The sequence below is a fragment of the Corvus hawaiiensis genome, chromosome Z (assembly GCF_020740725.1).
Source record: "Corvus hawaiiensis isolate bCorHaw1 chromosome Z, bCorHaw1.pri.cur, whole genome shotgun sequence".
In the NCBI taxonomy this organism is placed as follows: Eukaryota; Metazoa; Chordata; class Aves; order Passeriformes; family Corvidae; genus Corvus; species Corvus hawaiiensis.
Genome location: NC_063255.1, coordinates 40,457,721 through 40,480,798, shown reverse-complemented (window position 1 = coordinate 40,480,798; position 23,078 = coordinate 40,457,721). Strand labels below are relative to the sequence as shown.

Here is a 23,078-nt window from a genome sequence, read left to right as displayed (position 1 = left end):
CAATTTTATCTCAGGACCCAAACTAACTCTTATGTGGTAACCAGGAAAATCAATATTTTCTTGGTAAATGAGCCTGAAACCATGTTAATAACATCTTATTTTAAAGTACTTTTTAGTGTCTCTCCAGCTGATAAAGAAAGAATATTATATTAAAAACAGTGTAAGAGTTGTAAGAAATCTGTACTATACTACATTCCAAGTACTTCTTGACAAAAATTATTATTTATAGAAAGTCTTTCCCCGTAAGAAATGTCATAACTGCAGAAAGCTTTTCTCCAGTGTAATTTTATTAGGGATTCCTGCCATCATATCAACATACAAAACAATTAGGATGTTGACATATAGAAATGTGAAATTCACTGTACAAAGATAAGGCTCAAGTTACAGGTATATTTTCCCCTTACACTCCATGAAACAAAACCATATTTAATTCTTCCCAGAGTTGTGTTTATAAATGTTAGACAAACCACGAAATCGATTTCAAGTACATAACATTTTACAATATAATCCAAGCCCAGACAGAAATACACAATATTGTACCTACAGACACTCCATAATCCAAATCTGTCATCTTTACTAATAAAAAGCTGCTACTTTCTCTGAATGTGCCCAGCCATATCCTTCTGTCTATGACATGGTCCTGGCCTTTAAGGCTCTCGTGACTTTTAGTTAAATTACTTTGATAGACCAGAGCATATCAGGAAGAAAGGGGAGAATTTTAGAAGGCCAGGTCTGAATGTATGCATTCATATGTGCGCACACACTTGCTTTTAACCCTCCATAAAACTTCACTGCACTGCACAATTTTTGAGATTATGTTCTCATGCAACTGATCTATTTTCTGATCAGAGTTAAATCAAGCATCACAATACTCCTACTTCTGGGGTGCTGTAATTCACAGGGAGAAGACTAGAGTATCTAACTTTTTTTTTAAGCAATTATCAGACTTTATGGGAGATTGAATGGAACCATGTCATCACAGTCCAGCAGCATGTCCGCTCTCACAGTCTTCACCACTGAAAACACCTTTCCTGACACCTTTGTTTAGCAACAATGCATTTACCTGTTAAGACTAAGTATCTACATTAGTTCACTCTCCATTTCTATTAGGCTGAATGGTTATTACCTCATGGGAAAGGATCATTTAGCTGCAAGTAGCACAGGAAGAAATAGACATTAAATAATCATTAATGATTCTTCTGGGAAAGAGATTAGCAAGGACAAACAAAGACAATAAAAAAACACAGTTGTTTAATTTAGTCTTTGTTGAAGGGGAGATGAATAGCAATCCAAAAGTTTTCAGCTGAGGAAAAGAACTCCTAAGTGCCGTAACTGTTCTGTCTTTTAAAAACTGGAGAAGATTAGAAGGGAAGGAGAAATCCTCTATGAAAATTGCCATTTTAAAACTAGACACTTGCAAAGGCTTACATGAGACAACCAAGCAAAAGATATTCCCTGATATTGAAACAAAAGGAATTTATTTAGTAGGAATTAGACATGTGATTACAATGTGTTAAATGCACATCTAATAAAATAGCTTCAAATATGTCTCCAATTCATAGATGTCTAAGCAGGAGAAAGACTCTGAAGCCAAAATTCAAGTTCCTTAATTTAAATATGAAACAAGGCTGCACTAAGATTGTGGGAGAGGAGCAATAAAAACTTTCTTGTCATAAATACAACCTCTGTGCTATATTTGAGGGCCTTCAAATGTTCTCAGCATTGACAAGATTTTACGTAAGTATATTCTCTAAGCTATGTTGGAATACCTTTAGGCATACAAATCCATGTTACACAAAACAGCATTAGTTCTTGTAACAGGGCTCATAATAACAAGGAAGGAGGGTAAGTATGCTGCTATATGTGAAAGGAAGTATATTAGTATGCACAGAAAATATGTTGTCTTAGAGATTAGTCATAAAGGGCATCAAGCATGAAAATGCATCTCTTAAAGTGTTTAAGCCTTTAACTGTGAGCCAGTAGATTACTTTTATATCAACTGTACAGCCTAATGCTTTGCTTTTAAAAAGAAATATGAAGAACTTGTTCCTTTTTCACCTTTTCCTCTTCTTTATGGTTTTTAAAAGTAGGTCACTCACCTACTGATTTAGTTTTGGGTCTTTTTCTTTATTTTTTTTTCCTTTTTTTTCTTTTTTTTTTTTTAATTTTTATTTTTGCTACTTATTATTATTGTCTCCCATTATGTACAATAATCTACATTTAGACTGAAGACTCAACCTCTTTCTAAACACAGTTGTACTATCTTGTAAAGACTTTCTACAGAACTGATAAAGTGGAAGACAACCTGACAGATAAGAGGAAGGATCATTTCATTTCTGATCAATTCCCCAAGCTTTAGAGCTGTGCCTTTCAGAAATTCTTTCGCGTACTTGCTGTCCTTTCACCTTCCCTAGGCAGCCCCTACTGAACTTGAGTGAACTTCCTGTGTGTTTCCCAAACACAGTGCCTTTGTATAGAGCTACGATAAATTAATTCGTTCTCCAGCCAATAGCTTAAAAACAAATAATTGATAAAACACTAAAAACGTCCTACATGCCTCTCTGCATTATTCTTACCAATGTGTACATTTAAATAACATCGTAAGTTGTCTTTTACTAAAAATTTACCAAAATATTTAAACACATAAAAAGGTAAAAAAACAAACAGAAAAACAAACAAAAACCAAAAACCCAGCATAAACATTGCTTGTATAGGCATTGGTTAGAGGCGATTGTTGCACTAAGGAGTATATTCAAAAAAGTTTTCTTTCAGTATCATCAGTTTTAGTGTCATGGATTGAAAGGTTAAGGACAATGAAACTTATTGTGACCCTGTCTTTTATAATGTAATAAACGAACAGGAAGTCTGAAATGTAACTAAAATAAAGCTTCTTTTTTGTTATTGAGAGGTGACGGTATACGTCTGTAACTAAAACGGCAATTTTAGTATGTAAAGGGAACTTAAGACTCTGAAGAGTCTGGAATGAAATCTGTACATGAAGATATAAAGGCCAACAGATGGGCCCAGGGACATTATGGAAAGCTGTCACTAACTGAAATTTTGAATATAGCCCTTAGTTGTATCATATTCATGTAAAGTTTAAAAGCTGCCCAGTATATCACGGATGAAGTTTATTTTGCAAGCCATCCACTGCCTAAGGGGGCAGTAATATTCAATATGAAACTGCTGAAACTCCGGCGTCTGACGGATTTCATGAAGGAAAGAGATTTGAAGGTCCGATTCCAAGAGAACAAGGAAAAGGGGGAACACAAACAACAACAGTCCAAGGCCTACAAGAAAAAGTCTGGAGAAACTCTTCACAAAAGCATTCACCTCTATATTGCCCATTAGAAAGTCATAGCTCCACCTCAGGGCTCTCCGAGCTTCTTTCAGTTCTTCCTCCTCTGCAATTAAAAATGCGTTTTCATCTGCTTCAAGTTCCTCAAATGAATCAGTATCATCTTTCTCATTCTCTGCTCTTGGACAGGTATCAAAAAGCATGTCAATCTCATCATCAACAGGTGTAGGCAGCAAGCTGGCACTTGGATTGTATACCAGCTCTGAGATGGTTAAGGGTTCCTCTTTCATCTTCTCTTCCTGTTCAATGGCAAGATCAACATCCTCCCCAGTATCCTTTACTGGAGAGCTTGAAATCACGGGTACTGAAATCTCCTCTTCCTTTGGCAGTTGGATACCTGGAAAAATGAGATTAAAACAATGATACTAAATTTCTCGCAGCCTGGTGGTAAAATCAACCTTCCAATAGTATCTAACAGATGTCTGGAAATAAGATTCTGCCATAATTTTTCATGCTAAAACCAGACTGTCCACAATTATCAAAAACTGGAAAAGTTTTTTGAAGAGGGCAGTATCTTTACAACGCTGCAGTACATCAGATCTGCTTATGAGGGTCTGATGCAGCTATCAATGATAATAGTCTAGTGCTAAGCAGAGAACAGAGCAGCTTGTTTTCTACTGGCAATCTGACTTCTGGTATAAATTAATACCTACTACATGTGTGAATTGGTGGTCTTTGGTGTATGATAATAACAACAAAAACTACCCACCCTCATTTATTTGAGATGAATGTGTGGTAAGATAATAGCTAAGGTTGAGAATAGAGCATGACATTAAAAAGAGGCAAAAAATTATCATGAAAATTCATGTTAACAGTAAAATAGCAAAAGGAGAAGGTTAACACATGATATGAGAATTAGATATTGTTGAAACAGCATTCTAACACCCTCACCTGTTAAAAAAGCTCCTTCTCATGTCTCAATTTTTTTTCTGCTCATCTAGTTCTTCATCTCTTTTCTCTCTCCTCTAAATTTCTCTCTCCCCTTTACAAAGGAGACTTTATGACACCATTCTCTGCTGAAGCTCTCTCCTCTCAAAATTTACTCTCCTTTTTCCAGTCTATCTCTAATGTCAATAAGTCTGCAAAGAAGTCTGGCAGTTTACAGCTACATCAATACTTCAGTGACTGCTATTAGTTCTCAGTTGCAGGAGTGGAAGGGAGGACATTCAGGCAGAGACCTCCATTACAAAATGATGTTAAGACACTTCCTCGTGGAAATTTCCCTGTTTGAGTATTCAAAATGGCCCAGACAGATCTCTTCCCCTGTAATTTATCTTTTCCTTGCTGTCTAGGCCTCACTGGCCATTCCTCCAGGTGAGGTTTCACATTTTTGCCAAATGACCAAAAAGACCATTTCTGCTTCTTTTCATTTCATCACTGAGCAAGGCAGCTTGGGGTTTTATGGGCATCTGACATTTTTTTCTTCCGGAGATGGCTGGTCATATATTCTCATGGAGACAGCCCATTACCAGGGAAAGAGAGAGAGCAGGAGATTTCTTTCTCTCCAGCAGCTAATGTGCATAGCTGAAATGAAAACTTGTCCTCAGTAATTATTAGTTCAATAATCTAAGTAGTTTAATTTTTGTAAATTTAATTTGACTTCATGGCTAATAATTCCTTGCCTCAACTATTCTGTCCTCTCTTACCACAGCCAATTTAGAATTTCATCACATTTCAGCATGAAACATGCTTTGTTCTGGAACTTGACTGTCTACACAAGTCTATACATTAAGAAATATACTTGCCACAGTCATCAAGAGGAGGATACAAACCACCCGAAACTAGACACAACAGTGTATGAACACTAAGAAGTGAGAACAGATTTGGGGGATATTTCTCCTAAGCATGCTGTAACAGAAGGTAGTGCTGGATCATCAGACTGTACTCAGTTACTTGAGAGTACACCCATGACACCTTAAATTACAAAAGGCAAATGTTTTTAACTCTGGAGCCCAACATTAAGCATCTAAACATACCTTTATATACACAAGTACTACAATTTGATTTTCAAATGTGCTATTCAATTATTCTTAATATGAGTAAAATTTAAGCTAAGCCACTTACTAAGACATTTCAATATGGTTTAAAGCACCTAATTTTACTCTCCCAAATTTGAGAAGTCTGGCCATAGGCCACTCTACACCAGCTTAGGTGCAAGGTCAGTAATACATCTTCATCATGTTTCTCATCATAGAGAGGACAGCTGCAGCTACAGCAACGAAAGGTCACCCAAATTTATGATTCTTGAGCCTCCTCTTCCTCCCCAGAGTAATTTCCAGCATGCATAAAATACTTAGTGAGCATGAACAACAAATATCATATTAACTTTCAAGAAAACTGTATTTTTCTCAAATAACTGGCAAACTTCCAACTTTGAGATTAACCTGTTGATAGAAGGCAACAGAGGAACCTTTCCATATCAGAGTTTTCTGAAGGCTTTGTATTAAAATTGTAATGTGCTACAGTTCTGAAGCATATGTCTAATTTACATTCCACTATTTAATTTCAACTGCTAAGAAGAATTTTCAACACCTTTATTTGTTATTTAAACTTACCAAATCAAAATAACTGCATTTTACATCAGTCAAATACTAGTGTAAATCAATATTTGAAAATTTAGAATGAGCATTAAAGTTTGCTGCTGCAAACTCATTTTATATTTTAAAAGATTGAACATATAAAGTTGTTCTTTTTGCTCCTTCATATTCCCTGTAACACCACAACATTTCTTAAGTCAAGGACTGAAGAAAGAACAGGTTATTAACCATGGCCAACATGAATGATTCCAACAAAGTTCCAGTCATGTTGTAATATATAAATAAGTATGTCAGGCCATTCATATTTTGATGGTTTCAAAAGACATAACTGTAAAATCATTATGGCACATATCACTTACAAAGCTTGTGCAGTCCTAAGAATAGAACATTAAAGTACCAAAATTCAAAATCATTCCTCAGTACAATGAATGTTCCAGTAGCACAAATTTTAGAGAGAAGAAAGTCTTTCAGATTTTTTACTTTTCAGTTAGCCCTCAAGAGAGCCAGTTATCTGAAGTAAAAATATCAAGTTAAAAGAAAAAATTCCTCAAAATATTCCGAAGGAAAAAGAGAATATAAAAGTTAAAGCAAACACAACTCCTAGTACTCTTTAATTATTCTACAACTCTACTGCAAATCCTTTGCTCCTATTCATATATAAAAATTATTTTGCTACTATCTTTAGAAAGCTATCATTTTGTATCACTTGTTGGCAAGATTTTGAAAAGTCTAGTATTTCTTTAATAACCGTTAAAATTTATGTTGTGCTTAGATTTAAAGGACTGTAAGTTGAGAATTAATTTATATTTGAGAAGAATCTCTTCTTTCCATTCTTCAAATTATATTCTTACCAGCAATTTACATTCCATAAATCAGAAACTTCTAATACAGATTACTGGAATATCAGGTAAATAAACTCAAATTTATTTCTTATATTTCTACAGCAAAAGTTTGCTGCACTTCTCTGGCAACTGAACAAATTTTTCAAAGCCAGAGATCTTGTTATCCTAGCTGAAACTCAGTATTCCTCTTCCACCAGATACTGTGATAGCTCCAAACCAGGAACATAAACAGCTGAATAAAACGTGAGACTACTGCGGTCATCTGCTGTGAACATGAATGTGCAAGAGGTCTGGCATAAAAGTTGTCAGCTGCTAATATTTCTACAGGGGCCAAAACCAGCAGCTGAGGATTAACAAGATGAAGGTCAGCTCTAGGTCCACCGTTCTTAAGAAGCTGCAGTTGCTGGAAATACAGCACCCCAGAAAAATGTATCATCTGCTTATTTAAAAATTCAGTTCACACACTGTCTGTTGGCCAGATATCCTGCACATGGCTTTTCTTACTAGAAACAGAAACACAGTTACACACCTGTAATGGCCTTTTATATTGGAGAAAGGAACAAGTGTGAATACATCCTCATTTTAAATAGAGAAATGGAAAATTAGATACGGTCCAGAGAGAACAGTGCTGGGAACACTACATACATGCATGTAAACAAAAAAGGCCAACCAGGCTGCAGTTAGGACAAATCCTTCCTGTCCTTTTTACTTCTTCCTCTAGAAATATTGTCTATCCTTTGCTCATTTTCCATGTGGACAAAATTCATTTGTACTATGAAGAGAATGACCTTTCAGAAGGAAAGACAAGGTAATTTTGTCGCATGAGCAAAGTGCCTGAATTTTCACAAAGAAAATGTAGAAAAATGAGACAGACTCTAGAACTGCACTGAATTTAAATATTTCCCTGCACAGGATCTACATCAAGCAGGATTTGCATCACAGCCAGACCTTCTGCCCTCAGAAACAAGTCACAGATTTGTACCATATGCATATCCCGTGCCAATAAAAGACACCTGTTATAGCTTTGCAAGGAGAGTTAATCAATGACAGTTTATAGTAAGTCCTTTTTAGGCAGTGACCTGGCTTTTCTGCTGGCCTTTATTGTTTGCTTTAGTCTAATGGGAACTTCTAGAAGCAAGTAAAGCCCTGTCCCAGCTGCCAGTTCACATGAGTTGCATGTTTTGCGGCATTACAGCTTGCCTCCCAGCTGTGTTGTGTGTCACAGTGTTTAAAGTCATGGCTACTACAGTCACAGGAGGCCACTGCTCTTCTTTTCACACCCCACAAAAGTCACCCAAAGCACAGAGTACAGAAGCAGAGCAGTGCATGCTGCACAATAGGCATTCTGGGATGCCTCCCTTCAGCCTAAAAGGAGTTCAACCCAGAGCAGTTGATCCCCATCCAGAAACAGGATTAAGCAGCAATAGGACTGAAGGAAGCATCAGGGAGAGAGAACTGTGTATCGTGGGAGCAGGAATGAGAAGGCCATGTACATCTGTCAGCAGTTCAGAGAAAGAAGGACCTGGTGGTGGGACTGCAGTGACTCAGTGTCCAGCACCACACCGAGGACAGCGAGGCTGAAAAGAGCTGAGCACTGATGTGAAAGCTTAGCAGAAGGGCAAGTGGGACATTTCAGCATTCCCACTCAGCTTGGGTGACCTCTCCTGGCACAAGCCAGTGTTGTTCTGAAGTGGTCGCAATGGGGCTCTCCCAAGGAGTTACGTCCCATGTCAGGAGTTTTGCACGAGCTAACTCCAGTGCTTTGGTGCTGGTATACATAATTTATATGCTAATATATATATATATATTTGCATGTGTACTTCCAAAGGAACAACATACTATGAACACGACTGCAAAATCAAGGCGTTTAAGAACCAATGTAATCCCAACATACAAATATCTTATGATTGGTGTCACTATATTAAACCAACAAGATATCTTGCATCTATTTGGAGCCAGTATTTAACCTCTGAGATGTAAGAGTACAAAATATATATCAATAATAATGCTTTTTCAATTTTGCTACTATTTTTGAATTGAGACAATTAGATGCATTCTCATTGGTTTTCCTGAGTGGTGAACTCAGGAAAAAGAAGCAAAGGCAACCAGTAGCTGTTCCTACTCAGAGACAAACCACTGCAAGAAGCAGTTTCTCCTATATTTAATGCACTTACTGCTTTCTTATTTTCAGATACAAAAATAGTAAAAATATTCTAGTCTTTGCCAGAACTTTCTTTGATAAAAACTCATTTCTGAAATGAATATTCAATACAAAAATTTAATATAGGTTAGTAAAAACTGAAATCATTCAACCTATAGATGCCAAAGTATCAAAAGCAAACAGTGCCACAGAAAGCATAGAAAAACAAATTTCAAAATGGCTTATGATATTAAGGAAATGGACATATTTATTGACAGAGGGGCCAGTGGATCACTGGCAATGGGATTTCCTAGAAAAAACCACCACTGTGCTGTCCAGAGCAATACTGAATGCTTTTTTTTTCCTTGGATTGCACTTCTCTTGTGTGTAGTGAAAAAGAGAGCTAAATCAGACTCTGCCCAAGCTGCACCTTCCTCCACCAGCCCTAGTACTATTATTCAGTATATGAAATTATTTCGTATCTAGAAAAATAAAACAAAGAAAGTTACAGTCTGGAAAATGTATGGAAGTAAAAAGCTGAGCTGTCTCAACTCCTATATTCAGCTCACACTCAAAATCTACTACCTTCTAGTTTAACAATGATTTAGTTGCCATAAATCACTACAGTTTCAAAGTATTCCCCTCCACCTCAGTCCCCGAAAAATACAAAGGCAAAATTCCAGTCCCCCATTTGTTACCAATTAACAAGTAAATACACAATTTTCTGTTAGATAAGGTAACAAATTTAAGTTTTTTCTCATTCATTCTCTATTTGCGACTTTGTTCCCGTCAGTAATTCCTCCTTATTCTCTGCTGTAGATGTCATTTACAGTACAGTTCCTTTCCAAAGGAAAACTATTAACATAAACTAGGGGAAGAGGGTTTAAAAAAGGGTTTGATTAAAATAAATGTAAATTTACCAGCCCTTCTGGCTGTGATCTTGGAGCCATGCCGCAGTAAACGAATGCATACTTCCTTGTTGCAGTGGTTAACCATCCGCAAATGAATGCTTCTCTTGGTTTGGATTTTTACAAGACATTTCACCATTTTGACTGTTAACTCTTCTTCTCAAAGTCTTGTAAAGGCTCTATCCATACCAGCTTTGACCTTTTATTCACTCGCCACTGAGTTTTAAGAGACTAACACAAGTCGCGCTCAATGAATCAAATGACAAGCTTCTAACATGGCCAACAAAAATATCCCAGTAGGGAACAGAAGCAGAGGTTATTTTTAAACATTTCCAAATGCCTCATAATGTACAATACAAACTTTCACAGCATCCTTCTCAGTTAGCAGTTGCTAGTATAACAGCTGAACCACACACAGAGGCATAAAAATATCTAAGGCACCAAAACATAGAGCAGATTAAAAAGACGCCAGGATTCATAGTCCCTTTTTCACAGAATAAATTACACTGTCCCATTATTTTTCTAAAAATCTTTAATATTGCCAGTAATATAAGTTCCCCGTCACTGCCTGGGAATTATTTGTGAAACATGTAGATGCAATGGAAAAATCTGATGTTGTACTTACAAACCTTAGTCACAAAGCAAACAAGTGAGATGAAAACATTCATTACTATCCTAGAATTAAAACTGACCGGCCCATGTAAAAACAAGAAGAGAAAATTTCTGAGACCAGGAAAAAATTCCCTCTTTACATATGTGCTCCAGTTCCTACTTGTGGATAATTATTGGACAGATTCTTGCCCACCAAAAAGAAGTGTTATTTCAAAAGGCTAGGCCGTTCCCTGTTCCTGTCCAGCAGAGATATGCAGGTTCCCAAAAATCATGATGCACCTATGCTGGTTTGCTCCAGCTGGGAGCTGGAAGGCAACCACACACATAGCATTACACTATGCTAGTGGGTAAGAATCTCTTTCCAGGTACACCCAAGCCACAGAGAAGAGATAAACTGGAAGGAGTGCACTGGTGGGGATGTAGTCTCTCAGTTCCCAGAATATTCATCTGTAATGTTTATAACATGTTGTGCTGAGTCTTCGTTATCTGACATCCTTGTTCCCTTTGTACCAAAAAATCAGTGATGTGCATGCAAATATGTGGGAAAGAGAGGGGTGGGGGAAGGAGTCCTGCAAACGTATATTTTACACCTGGCTATTTCTGCCACAAAAGACATCTGCTTCAACAGAGCTTCTAGAAAGCATCTTTATGGTGTCTCTTTTCCCCACACAGCCTGTATAGTACTAACATCCGGAAGAGGTCCTGTTCACTCCTTCCTCTGGCAGAGCAAAGATTTCTCTCTTCCGTTCCTTCTCTGCAAGCACTTTCTTGTGGGTGTGAGGAAAGATCAAGTACCCCTTTGCTTCATATCCCCATTTTGTCACCCCATCAAAAGTAAGATTCTGTCTTCTTTTCTCACTTTTATTCTTGTAACTGTTGTAGCAACCAAAACAGGATCATTAAATCCTAACTAAAAAGAGTTGACTCTTCACTGTGTACATGGCTACAAAAACTGGAAAGCATGAATTCTTACAAAAATCTAAACACCAAAGTATTCAATACATAAAGGAAGGCCTATACAAGGACACAAGTGTCAGCCAGACAAGGTTATGAAAGATTTCCAACATTTGAAATATTTCCAAATGCCTCATAACATACGTTAAAAACTTCCACAGCATCCATCTCATCTAGCAGTCGCTAGCATAACAGCTGAACCACACAGAAGCATAAAAATATCCAAGGCATCAAATCTTAGTGCAAGAGAAAAAAAGGCCAGTGTGTTCCTGCATACTGATGTTGAGAAATAAAATCTATAATTTATGTTTCATGTGACCATGCTCATGCAAAAGAGAAATGACTGTGTTAATTTCAAATTGCTCCCCATAGTTTTATCTACACACAACTAAGGGAGAAATGTTAAAATCTTACAACTGAGTCTGAAACGCCCTGTCTGTACCAACTCTCAGCAAGAGACTATCTAAAAAAATTAAAAATAGTTGTACCTACAAAAGCTCCACATGCCGCTCCTCTACAACCAAAGCTTACAAAGATGAGAACACTGACAGAGACAGACAATTAGACTGATGGCAGCAGGTGTGTGCTCATTCCCATAAATAGAATCATTAAGGTTGGAAAGATCATCGAGTCTAACTGTTAACCCAGTCCTGCTGTGTTCACCACTAAACCATGTCCCCAGGCGTTACACCCACACGCCTTTTGAATGCTTCCAAGGATGTGGATTAAACCACATCCCTGGACAGTTTGGTCCAATGCCTGACCATCCTGGCAAAGAAATTTTTCTTATATCGAAACCAAACCTTCCCAGGTACAATGTGAAGCCACTTCCTCTTGCCTGGGAGACAAGGCCAATCTCCACCTGGCTGCACAATCCTTTCAAGCAGATGTAGAAGAGTGATAAGGTCACCCCAAGCCTCCTCAAGACTCACCACCCCAGGTCCCTCAACTGCTCCTCGTAGGACTTGTGCTCCAGACCCTTCACTGGCACAGGTGCCCTTCTCTGGACACTCTCCAGCACCTCAATGTCTTTCTTGCAGTGAGGGGTGCAGAACTGAGCACAGGATTTAAAGTGCAGCCTCACCAGTGCCAAGTAAATCTCAATTCTTGCTCCACATGTAGTTGAACACATTATGTTTCTTGTAATACTGCTATACAGATTCTGTGGCTGCCTTCTTTTACCATCTGATTTTGGTGAGACAGTTTACTGCCTGTCCTGATCACTTGGCAACTATTTTGCAGGTGGTAGCCCATTGTCTCTGGATTTTCTATCACCAGATGGTATCACATCACTTATTTGAGTAGACCAATTTTTTAAAAAAGGCAAAACCATACCTTCTCCAGTCACAGGATATTAATGTGGTTTTGACGAAGTGATGAAAACTTCTTTTAGGTCACTTGGTATTTCTGTACTCAGATTTCATGCACGAATTATTTATCTGATAATATTGACTTTTACCTTTCGAACAACAAAAATGTAAGAATGTTACACTGGGCTGAGACATATACAGAGATGTATCAGGCTGTTTAAAGCCTGTAGCACATTAACAGCAGTTTCCCAAAGCACTTGTGTCAGCCTCAGGGCTGGATGTCTCCCCTCTCCCCACCTTCTGCTCATGCCCTTACCCCAGCGACACAGCTGACCCTCTTGATGAGCCACTCAAAGGTTCAGTCAGGCAGTAATAGGACACTGCACAGTTAAGGGGTTTTGTTTGGTTTTAGGTTTTTTTTTTTAGTTTGGTTTGCTGTTGTTACTGGGTTTGGTTTGGTTTTTGTTGTTGTTGCTTTGAATTTATTTTATTTACTCTTTTTTTTTTAACTCCTTCTCCCAGTTCACACTGGTGTGATTAGTGCTGGTGTAACAGAGAAGGTGAGAATCCACAGAAGTGGATGTTGGGAAGAGAACCAGCATCACTCTCAGAGAGCTGTGAGATCAGGTCAAGTTGCAATTTGATAATATAGCCAAGTGTTGTGCAGGAAAAGACTGTAAAAGTCTTAATACCGTTACCTTAGCAGCTGGTGATATTTAACTACATATAAAATATTCTACAGGAAACCCACCAACAAATATTTCTATTAGCTCATCTTAGTAACAACAATCTGTCTGACTGAAAGGAAATGTAATTTTCAAATTTATGTAACACAAACATTTAAAACAAGCACTGTCTGGTGAGCATATAGCAATAAGTCACCAGTTTCTAAAAATGAATATCATTGCCTAGAGTTGTAAGTGTGGTTACAGGAGTCATACACGTAGCAAGCTGTTGTTATTCTGCCATGGTGACAACTGCCCAGAGGAAACACAGTGGTGGTACTTGGCTGTGAGAACACACATTTTCAGATACAAGTATTTCACAGCAGAGGTAAACAAGTAAAAGTTGTTAAAGCTAACAGCTGCTACTATGATTATCATAAGGTATGCACACAGACAATATAATTCACCTTGTTCTTGCTACATTCAATGTCAAAACTCTGAAGAATGAACAAAACATGTTCAGACAACTCCTATATAATGAAATTGGGACATACTCCCATGAAAGTGAAGATACTCAGCTATTTTCTGTTTCCCGTTAAATGATCAAAACAAAGCAACAGAAAATATCATATTTCCCAACCTCTGAAACAATTACCTCACTACATCTCAAGCAAGAACCACTGACAGGTTTTGTTTGATTGGCTTCATTTTTATTAGGAAGAAGGCAATTATTCTCATTTAAGCTGGCTATGATGTTCACATTGTTGTTTGTAGTGACCATATCTCAAAAAGAAAGGTGTTCAATGTGATATTGAAAATATCAAGAAGTAAAGAAATACATGGAAAACCTCATTCTACTAAATAAATTCAACCTGATTTTCCAATAACATCCCTTTTTGTCAAGGAAGATAAATTAACAGAAGATCTTTCTCAGCTAACCTTCAAATAATGTGCTTTTTTTTGTCAAGGAAATTAAATTAGCTGATAGTTTTTCCTAACGCTAAAGCAGAAAGAGAGAAAGAAATATAGAAGTAAAGGGAATCAAGAAAAACAACATACCCAGCAGTAAACTGCCAGTTTTCACTCCTGAGTAACTGCCAACACCATTTAGGAAAAGGTGCCATGTTGAGATTATTTATTTCCTAAGATTCTTCTGCCTGACAATCTAAAACATTTTTTGAAATAGAAATCAAATAGCAGTAACTTTCTTCACAGTGTATCTCGCATAAGGCTTATGCACAGTTTCTTGAGATAGTGATCATTTCCAAGTACAACATGCAGAAGCTTAATGATGTATTCCTGATGAAAATTATTAGATTTTTTCCATACCCCTGAGTCAGTATTACACCTTTTTCCATATTCTTTGTATTAAATATTAGCAGGAATTGGGTAAGTGACTCACCTTCATCTAAAGGAGCCTCTTCCTCCTCACAGGGAGAAGGAAGGAGAGGCTGCAGAGGTTCCATGTTGATTATGAGTTGCTTGTTCAAGGAGGGAGAGCTGCGACTCTGGGTAATACAGGTTCTAAAAGAACGGGGAAAACAGGGTCAGTTTGCTTACTGGAAATAACTGCAGTGCAGTAGGTTTCATCTCAGAATCATTTTGCATAAATTACTAGGCCTTGAACTGTCATAAAAAGCTCTACACATCGAATGCTGCTTTCAGCTGTGTTATGTTGCACCCTCCACAGATGTAAACATTTCAACACCTGAAGTGTGAGAGAGGTTTTGTGTTGGTTTACCTCCTTTATGCTGCCTGCATTCCTTTCGTCTTAGGCAGGATTTCAATGTGTTGCTCCTCTCCACAGTGCATAGCAAACACTAGTATTTGGATTCAAGGAAGGGGAAGGTTGTTCCATTGCCTCCAGAACTGGATAAAGGATTTGTTACAGTTTGAGCACCAAGGATCAAAGACTAAAGCAAGAACAACTGTATCCCTGTGCTTTACAGATACAGAGTGCTCTCGCTCATGCCCACGCACCCCAGATGCTGCCTCTACACCATGCCTCCCTCCTGCACTCAGGCTGGTGTTCTTTCTTGTCTTACTTCACTCTAAGAGGCTTTCCTGGTAGCAGGTGTTGAATATGCTCTGGAAAGTTTTAGGAATGCTGTTGATCTTCTTCAGTCATGATGTTTATTAGCCTCAAAATATATTACTGAGAATGTAAAATGGTTCATTTGAATACATTATCTAGGATTTACATGATGCAGGCCTGAAGCAAGAGTCCTGCAATAAATCTTAACCATTATGTTATAAAATGTTTACTTTTGACAAAAGCAAAGATAAAACGGGACAGTATTCCACTTGACTTCAAATGGTATATAGATATAGTGCTGAAACTTCACAAAATGCATTTCACCTTTGCACAAAGGCTCAACTTAAAATTCCACATAAACAAACTAAACAAAGTTTAGTTTTTTGACTCTTGCAAGTCAAAAGGTGGAACTGTGCGTTCCTGAAGATTTAGGTAAACTTGGGACACAGATTTCCAACTCTTAACACACACTACATGTCAGTTTATATTCTGTGGGAATGAATAAGCTTTCTTGCTCAATTGACATGATTTCTTGTGCCATAACACATGCCCAAAGATACTTGTGTCCTCATCTGCATTCTCTGAACACTCTCTAATAACTATTTGGTTTAAACTTTCACTCTACATAGAAGGTTTACACTCAGATTATTGTAATTATAGTCACTCCAACCCAATGGTAAATCCATAGGCTTTTTATGCAATCCCCGAATCTTTGTGCTTGTTGTAAAAAGCACAAAGCAACTCCCAAAATATGAGTTGTTCCTGGGAGCACCCATAGGTTTCTAGTCCATACTTATTTTCAAAGATGCCTCCTTCAGGCATGCCTTGGAAGCAAAATATTAAATCATTCATTATGTGTTTGTCAGAACTTGCCACTGCATCAATCCTGCATAAGTACACACTCCAACAGATTTTCAGTACACAGTGCTTTAAATGTAATATCCAAACACAAAGATACTGAACAGTACCCTCCTTCCAGCTGCAGGTTTCTTTCTTTATGCAGCCATGGTACAACTGAATTGACATTAAGGGTGAGGGCAACCAGGGAGAAAAAAACTCTATATATATTTAGATATATAGATATACATTTACCTTCAATCAGATATTTTTTCTACATGTTTTTCTTCTGAAAAGCCACCATCTCCTATCCCCAAATCCTTTTTCACAGGTAATTTTTTTAAAACATGCTTCTTTTTTTGAGCTGAAAATTTTCTATACTTTTTGCTGACTTGTGCTTTTAGAAGAATTGATTGCCTCTGCCTCCCATTTCACAACGTGAACTATTAAAACACCTGAAATCATTAGACTATTCCTTAGTCTTTCTAAGAAACTGAACCTGGAGCTATTGAAAATGCAAGCTTTGTAAGAAGGGTAGTGATAAAAGGTATGCATTGCTGTTTATGGGTGTTAAATCCATATGATGTTACTTTATAAATTTATTTGCTCTCTGATCTGTTTCTTTATGTACACTAAGTTTTAAAGGATATGTTTTAAATACTTCTAAATATAGAAATCAAAGAAAAGCAAAATACAAGACGAAAAATAATTGCATGTGAAAATCTTTTCTTACGCTGGAAAAAAGAAACCTCTTGGAAAGTAGGCAATAGCCTATTTCCCAAAGTGAGCAATTATTCTCATTTAAAATACATTTGTGTGCCCAAGAATTCTATACTGCCTCAATGATGCACCTATATTCTGTCTTCTGTGCTCTCATTTAACATATTCTAGACCTTCACTTACCCCATTTTAAAATGTAATCTGGAAAAATATGTTTGAAAGCATGTCTGTATGGCTCAACTATTAATTACATAGTAGGGCTGCACAACATATTATAAATATTTACTGCAAATATATTCCTACCCTTTAGTAAAGACAATCCACTTTTATCTCAAATATAGACAGAATAGCAATATTCAATTAAAAATAAACAAAGCACACTCCCCCCAAACATGAAATCTCAATAGAAATAGGGAGATGGTTGTAGAATGCTCAGAAGTTAAGTAAACTTTTTTTAAACAAGGTTTTAAATAGTTTTCCCTGATGCCTCCTTCTTTTCTGAAGTGCTTTAATCAGGTTCTTAGGAATTTTTACTGCCACTACAATGAGTGATAAGGACCTGAAAGCATTAGTTTGCTTGCAAAACCTAGCTGCTTATTTCTTACAAGCCAAATTTTCCTCCAAAAAAAAAGATTCTCTAATATTATTTTCTCTTTACTGAATGAACTTCATGCTTTTTAATCTGACTGCATTATGGAAAAACTATCAAGTACACTTTGAAAAATACCCACAAAACATATGTGAACCAAAAACATCCAAAACCAAACAGAATCTAGGAATGAAATTAGAATGTTCTTTAGTTTACATCATAACACAAAAAATAATACAAGTTATCTATCTGACTGATTAATTGAACTCAGTTTCAAAGAGCAGAGTTTAGGTTCTCCTTTGTAGGAGATGATTGTCATTATTTTGTAACATTGTCAGACATATATTCCCTAAGGCCTGCATGTGCAATTGTGGAAGCTCAGAAAGACAGCCATTGCACCTGACAGTAAAGGAAAGAGAATATTTCTATGGAGAACAGTATTTCTATAGAGAACAACTATTGTTTAGTTCCCTAGTCCTCAAACTTTAATACTGAATGTCAAGACATACCTGTGAACTTCAGGAGGTTCCCTCTGGATTTTAGAGCTTGCCTCCACAACTTCTTTGGCTACTTTTCCACTGCATTAAAAGATGAAGTAAATAATCAAGTAAATGCTAAGATACATGCCAAGAACTACATTAAGTGTGAACAACTAGGTTACATTCAAGAAAAAAAGAAAAAGGAAAAGAATTGCTATAAAGTGCAGACCTAATGTCCCAGAATAAAATTGTGCTATTTGCCCAAAAATTTACCAGAGAAAAAGCAACCTTTTGTAGTAGAACACCACAAGTGGGACTGGACTGCCTCTTTATCTCACACCCGTTTCAGAGCTGCCCAGCTGCAGGGCCATACAATTTCTGCACTCATTACACATCCTTGTTTTTACAGAAGTTGCACCAAAAGTGGAGCTGTCTGCTGGTGAAACTACTCTTGACAGAAGTGCCTGTGTGAAAACTCCTGTTTACTTTTTAAGTGACACTAAAGAGGCAACAGAAATTCTTTCAAATATTGAAATGAACAGACTCTTCAGCAGGAAAAGCCCTGAATTTTCTATGAGTAATTACTGACATTTTCTTACTTTTTGAAATGGTTTACCATGAACAAGAAAAAGCAAACACCCACCTATATCGGAATCTACTGCCTTTAAAAAATATCTTGCTGCTGGACATTGTCTTGATCTGACTGGATTTTGCATACCTTGAAGAAAAATAACAGAGGCTGTCACCTTTTTGAGGACATTATAAGTAAAAAATAAACAAGGCAAACTACAAGCTTTGTTATTTTTATAATAAAGTAATATCCAAAAATTGATCTTTCCAAATTTTTAAGGCCTTTATACAAACTAGACTATGAAGCACACATGAAATCATTCAGACAGCACAGAATGACTGAACAAGGAACAAGTGATTGTCATGATAACAAGAAAATTAAATGCAGACGCTGTATCTCTATGAATTTTCATTCACAGCATGAAGGAAAAAAGACTATACCAAAAGGCCCTGGGACATGTGTTCTAATACCACCTTGTTTGTGGGAAAATATGGCTATTTCTGCTTTTCCATGAGGAAAACAAAGAAATAATAAAGATAACAACTTGTCTCCCAAAGTAGGTGCTTTTCTAATATCTCTATTCAGTCAATTTCTTAGTAGCCTACATCATATCCTACTGCTTCTTTGTAATCACCAAGCACACAGCAACTTTTTATCTCACTCTTTTATAAGATCATGGAAGAGTACCTCACACATGCTGTTTCCTTGATGTTCTCTTGAAAAATGGCAAATGGATTCTGTATTGAGTCTCTCATTCCCAGACCCTAGTAAATAACTTTCTATGATTAATATCTACTTGAATAATCACAACAGTGAATCCCGAACCTGGATCAAGACAAGACTAAAGCTCTGTTTTTCAAAATATGTCATGTGATCACGACTTTACCTTAAATTCCAAGTCTCAAACTCTTCTAGGAACAGGAGAGGACCAAATTTAATTAAGGCAAAGTGTCATTACCATGAATTACTTACACAATCTGACTATGTCTGCTCTAATCGTATTAGAATACCTTGTTGGTATTATGCAGATATATATAAACAAATGGATGTATCTAATGCTGTTAAGTAACTGGCAGTCCCCACTGTACAACTCTATTTCTCTGAAATGTGTGAAAACATTTCCTGTTTCAAAATTAATATCTTAAGGCTTTAGGTATGGATAGTTTTGGCTTCAGTTTCATGTTTGGAGGATTATTGTTATTCTTCTGCACTCTGCATATTAAACATTACTATTTTCCAATCTATTGTTCAGGTCCCCATCCATTGAATAATATTACCAATCTTCATTTTATTAAAGAAGTCTTCTTGAAAGACCCACCAAAGTTGAAACAGGTGGGAAAAAATTTAAGCAATCATTGTTAAGAAATAACTCGACTCACAAACATAATTTGGAAAGTGAAAAAAAATAAATATAGATGAGAGAAGCAGCAAGGAACACACCAAAGTCAGAGAAGAATGAGGGGGAGGAGGTGCTCCAGGTGTTGGGGCAGATTCTACCCTGAGGCCGGTGGAGAAAACTGTGGGGAAGGAGGCTGTCCCACTGCAGCCAAATAAAGAGCAGATATCCCCACTGCAACCCATGGAAAACCCTGTACTACAGCAGGTTCACATGATGTGAGGGAAGCTGCAGCCTGTGGAGAGCCCACACAGGAGCTGGCTCCAGGCAGGTGCTGTGGCCCATGGAGAGGACCACAAGATGCAGCAGGTATACCTGAAGGACTGCAAGCCCATGGGAAGGACCCATGCTTGAGATATTCATGAAGGAGATTGGGGTAAAAAAGTGTGTAAGAAGGAAGGACCAACAAAGAGAAACTCCCCATCTCCCTGACCTGGTCAGAGCAAGGTGGACATAGAGGAGTCAGAAACGAAGGAGTAAAGTTGAGCCTGGAATTGAACAGGGGAAGGGTGGTTTTAGTTTTGTCTCCACTGACAATTTGAAATAGAGTGAAAAGGTAAGAAATTAAGTTAAAAGTGGAAATCATCTCCTATTCCTTATTTATTTCTTGTAACGTAAAATGAAACTACTCAAACACCATGCAGTATTTTCCAGCTTAAGTCTATTTCTAACAGAAAATGCTTCTGGATATTAGCCTTTATATATAGACCATATTTAGACTTCATATAGTCTCAAGTCAAGTCTGTTTTGCCTGTGACAGTAATAGGCAAGAAATCTTTCTCTCTTTATCCTAAGCTATAAGATATTTTATCATATTTTTTTCCTCTTGACCTGTTGAAGAGAATGAATGAATGAGCATCTGGGTAGGCAACTTGCATCTAGCCAAGATCAAACCTCCTAAACCATGTATTTGTGATCAAAACCTAAATAATTAATATCACAGCTGTTTAACAACAAGAGCAGAGAGGTGATATTCCTGTGAGTCTCACTGAGACATTTTTACATTGAGCTAATTTCTACTCAAAGAAATTACTAATTTCTCTTCTTCAGGTGGAAATCATCTCCTATTCCTTATTTATTTCTTGTAACGTAAAATGAAACTACTCAAACACCATGCAGTATTTTCCTACTTAAGTCTATTTCCAACAGAAAATGCTTCTGGATATTAGCCTTTATATATACACCATATTTAGACTTCATATAGTCTCAAGCACAGTAGATGTTGGCATAGAGAATTGACAGATGTGTTGTGCCAGCTCCTGCTTCCTGTTCCTTCACTGAATATGTCGATTGGATAGATTGCATATTACTGTATCAGTGTTGAAACTAAAGAGGAACTCTTCTCCAAATTAAAGCAGGTCATTAACATGCAAGTTAGAAGACACATTCTTCCTACTTCATTTTTATTTACCCTTACAGCAGCCCCCTGGTGTTGCTATGCGCCAACACAGAAACAGTAATATTTATAAAATATGTGAGAGGCTGTAAGGAAACACTAAGTAGCAAGAATAAAACCTACATGCCTAAAGGGAAGCATCAATAAACAAATCTAACGAAGCCAGTGGAGGGCAAAAAGAATGGAGAAGAGTTTTTAATGAGGAATTATTATCACGTTCCCTTTCAGGGAATAGGGAGGTAGATAGTACTTTTTGTTGTTGTTTTTTGTCACTTTACAGGCTTTTTATGTTTAACAAGATCACAGGTATCTTTCAAAATGTATCTAAGAACATTTTCTTCCTTAAATCATAGAACTGTTTATTTTTCAAGCAGCTCTAACTAAGCCTTGGATTTCAAGTGGAAGAACAAACTACCTCCTGGCAGAAGAGGCCAGAGACTCAAGCCTAACAGATTGTTTCCTTCACTCTCAAGATATTCCACAGCAGGGCTAAGATTAACAGTGATGTTCCCAGACACAAGTGCAGTACTGTGTCCATTCATTATCTCACTACAGAGCAGCAAAAACAACGTGCTAGAGCCAAAACCCTTCTGTCTCATTTAGATTTTAAACAATTTCTAATACTGGCTTGAAGTGAATTAATATCCTCCATTAGCTTGCATATTTTCTGTTTGCGTTTTGCATTCTGTTAATTAAATGAAACATTTCACATTGTACATTCTACTCACATTCACTCGTTTTTTTTACTTTTAGTATGGTTAGTGACTTTGGGTGTACATACTTGTAAAAAGCCTGGTTCTCCACCCCACACTTCCAAAGATGCTTGCAGGCTGCTGGTGTAGAAGTATGGAATGACAGCACAGCCTTCTTCTAAGCGCAAGGAAAAGAAAGCAAATGAAAGCAGTGAAAATGTTGAATTCTCAAAGATAGGAATAGCTGTACCCAATGGCATCACCTTTAACCACATAAACTGAAGACCAAGTTTTCCTGTGTAGCGTAAATCTGTGGTTCACCCACAGATGTACAATCCACCCATAACTAATATTTAAACTGCCCAGCCAATTTTTTCAGAGACAAAAGGAGATGCTTTGAGGGGGCCTGGAACAGCTTATGTACAAGTGGCTTTTAAAATAGCTGTATAACTGGTCAAAAACAAAGGAGGGAAGTCTCTGTGTTCAATATTTTACATCACATTGTTGCTGCACTGCTTACCATCCGCCTCTCCCTCCTCCCTACCACTTGATATCCTACCATCAAAATTTTGCAACCACACAAGCAGTCCTGATACCTCTAACATTATTTCTTTCCTTCATTTTCTTTCCTCACCTCCATTCAAAACCTTAGACTATATCACTCTGACCTAGGGAAAGAACTGATTGTAACATGCTGTAGCCAAAAGCTTCTAGGATTTTAGTGAAAAAAGTGCAGTGGTAGGACTCCTAACCATATGGGACAGACCTTTTCAGCTGACCAAGACTTGAGGACACAGCTGTGATTACCCAAAAATACCTCACATGGATCCAGGTATCAATGCTTACTTGACTTTCAGTCATATACAGACATCTTCTATATTTTAGAGTGGGTGGGTACAGCTTTAGCACTTTAAAATAAATTAAAGCTTGACTGCAAAGGCAACCAAAATCATGAACAATCCACATAGCACAGCATGAATATTAAGTGAGAAATGTCTCAACCCTTTGCAAATTAGACACTTTTTTCCAAAAGGGCA

The 23,078-nt window shown here is 37.2% G+C and overlaps 1 protein-coding gene across 4 annotated transcripts in view; it reads right to left on the bottom strand.

Annotated features, from left to right (window-relative positions):
• Nucleotides 1-269: 269 nt before the first annotated feature.
• FRMD3 (FERM domain containing 3) overlaps nucleotides 270-23,078 on the bottom strand; it is a 134,885-nt gene continuing 112,076 nt past the window's right edge. For 3 of the 4 annotated variants that reach the window (XM_048292010.1, XM_048292012.1, XM_048292013.1), the window contains 5 exons: nucleotides 22,131-22,219; nucleotides 18,630-18,704; nucleotides 18,017-18,085; nucleotides 14,729-14,850; nucleotides 270-3,695 (listed from right to left, as the gene is read on the bottom strand). In XM_048292010.1, the coding sequence (XP_048147967.1) occupies nucleotides 3,100-3,695; nucleotides 14,729-14,850; nucleotides 18,017-18,085; nucleotides 18,630-18,704; nucleotides 22,131-22,219 (951 nt within the window). In that variant the 3' untranslated portion in view covers nucleotides 270-3,099. The remainder of the gene's footprint in view (nucleotides 3,696-14,728; nucleotides 14,851-18,016; nucleotides 18,086-18,629; nucleotides 18,705-22,130; nucleotides 22,220-23,078) is intronic. The other variant, XM_048292011.1, reaches the window with a different exon arrangement.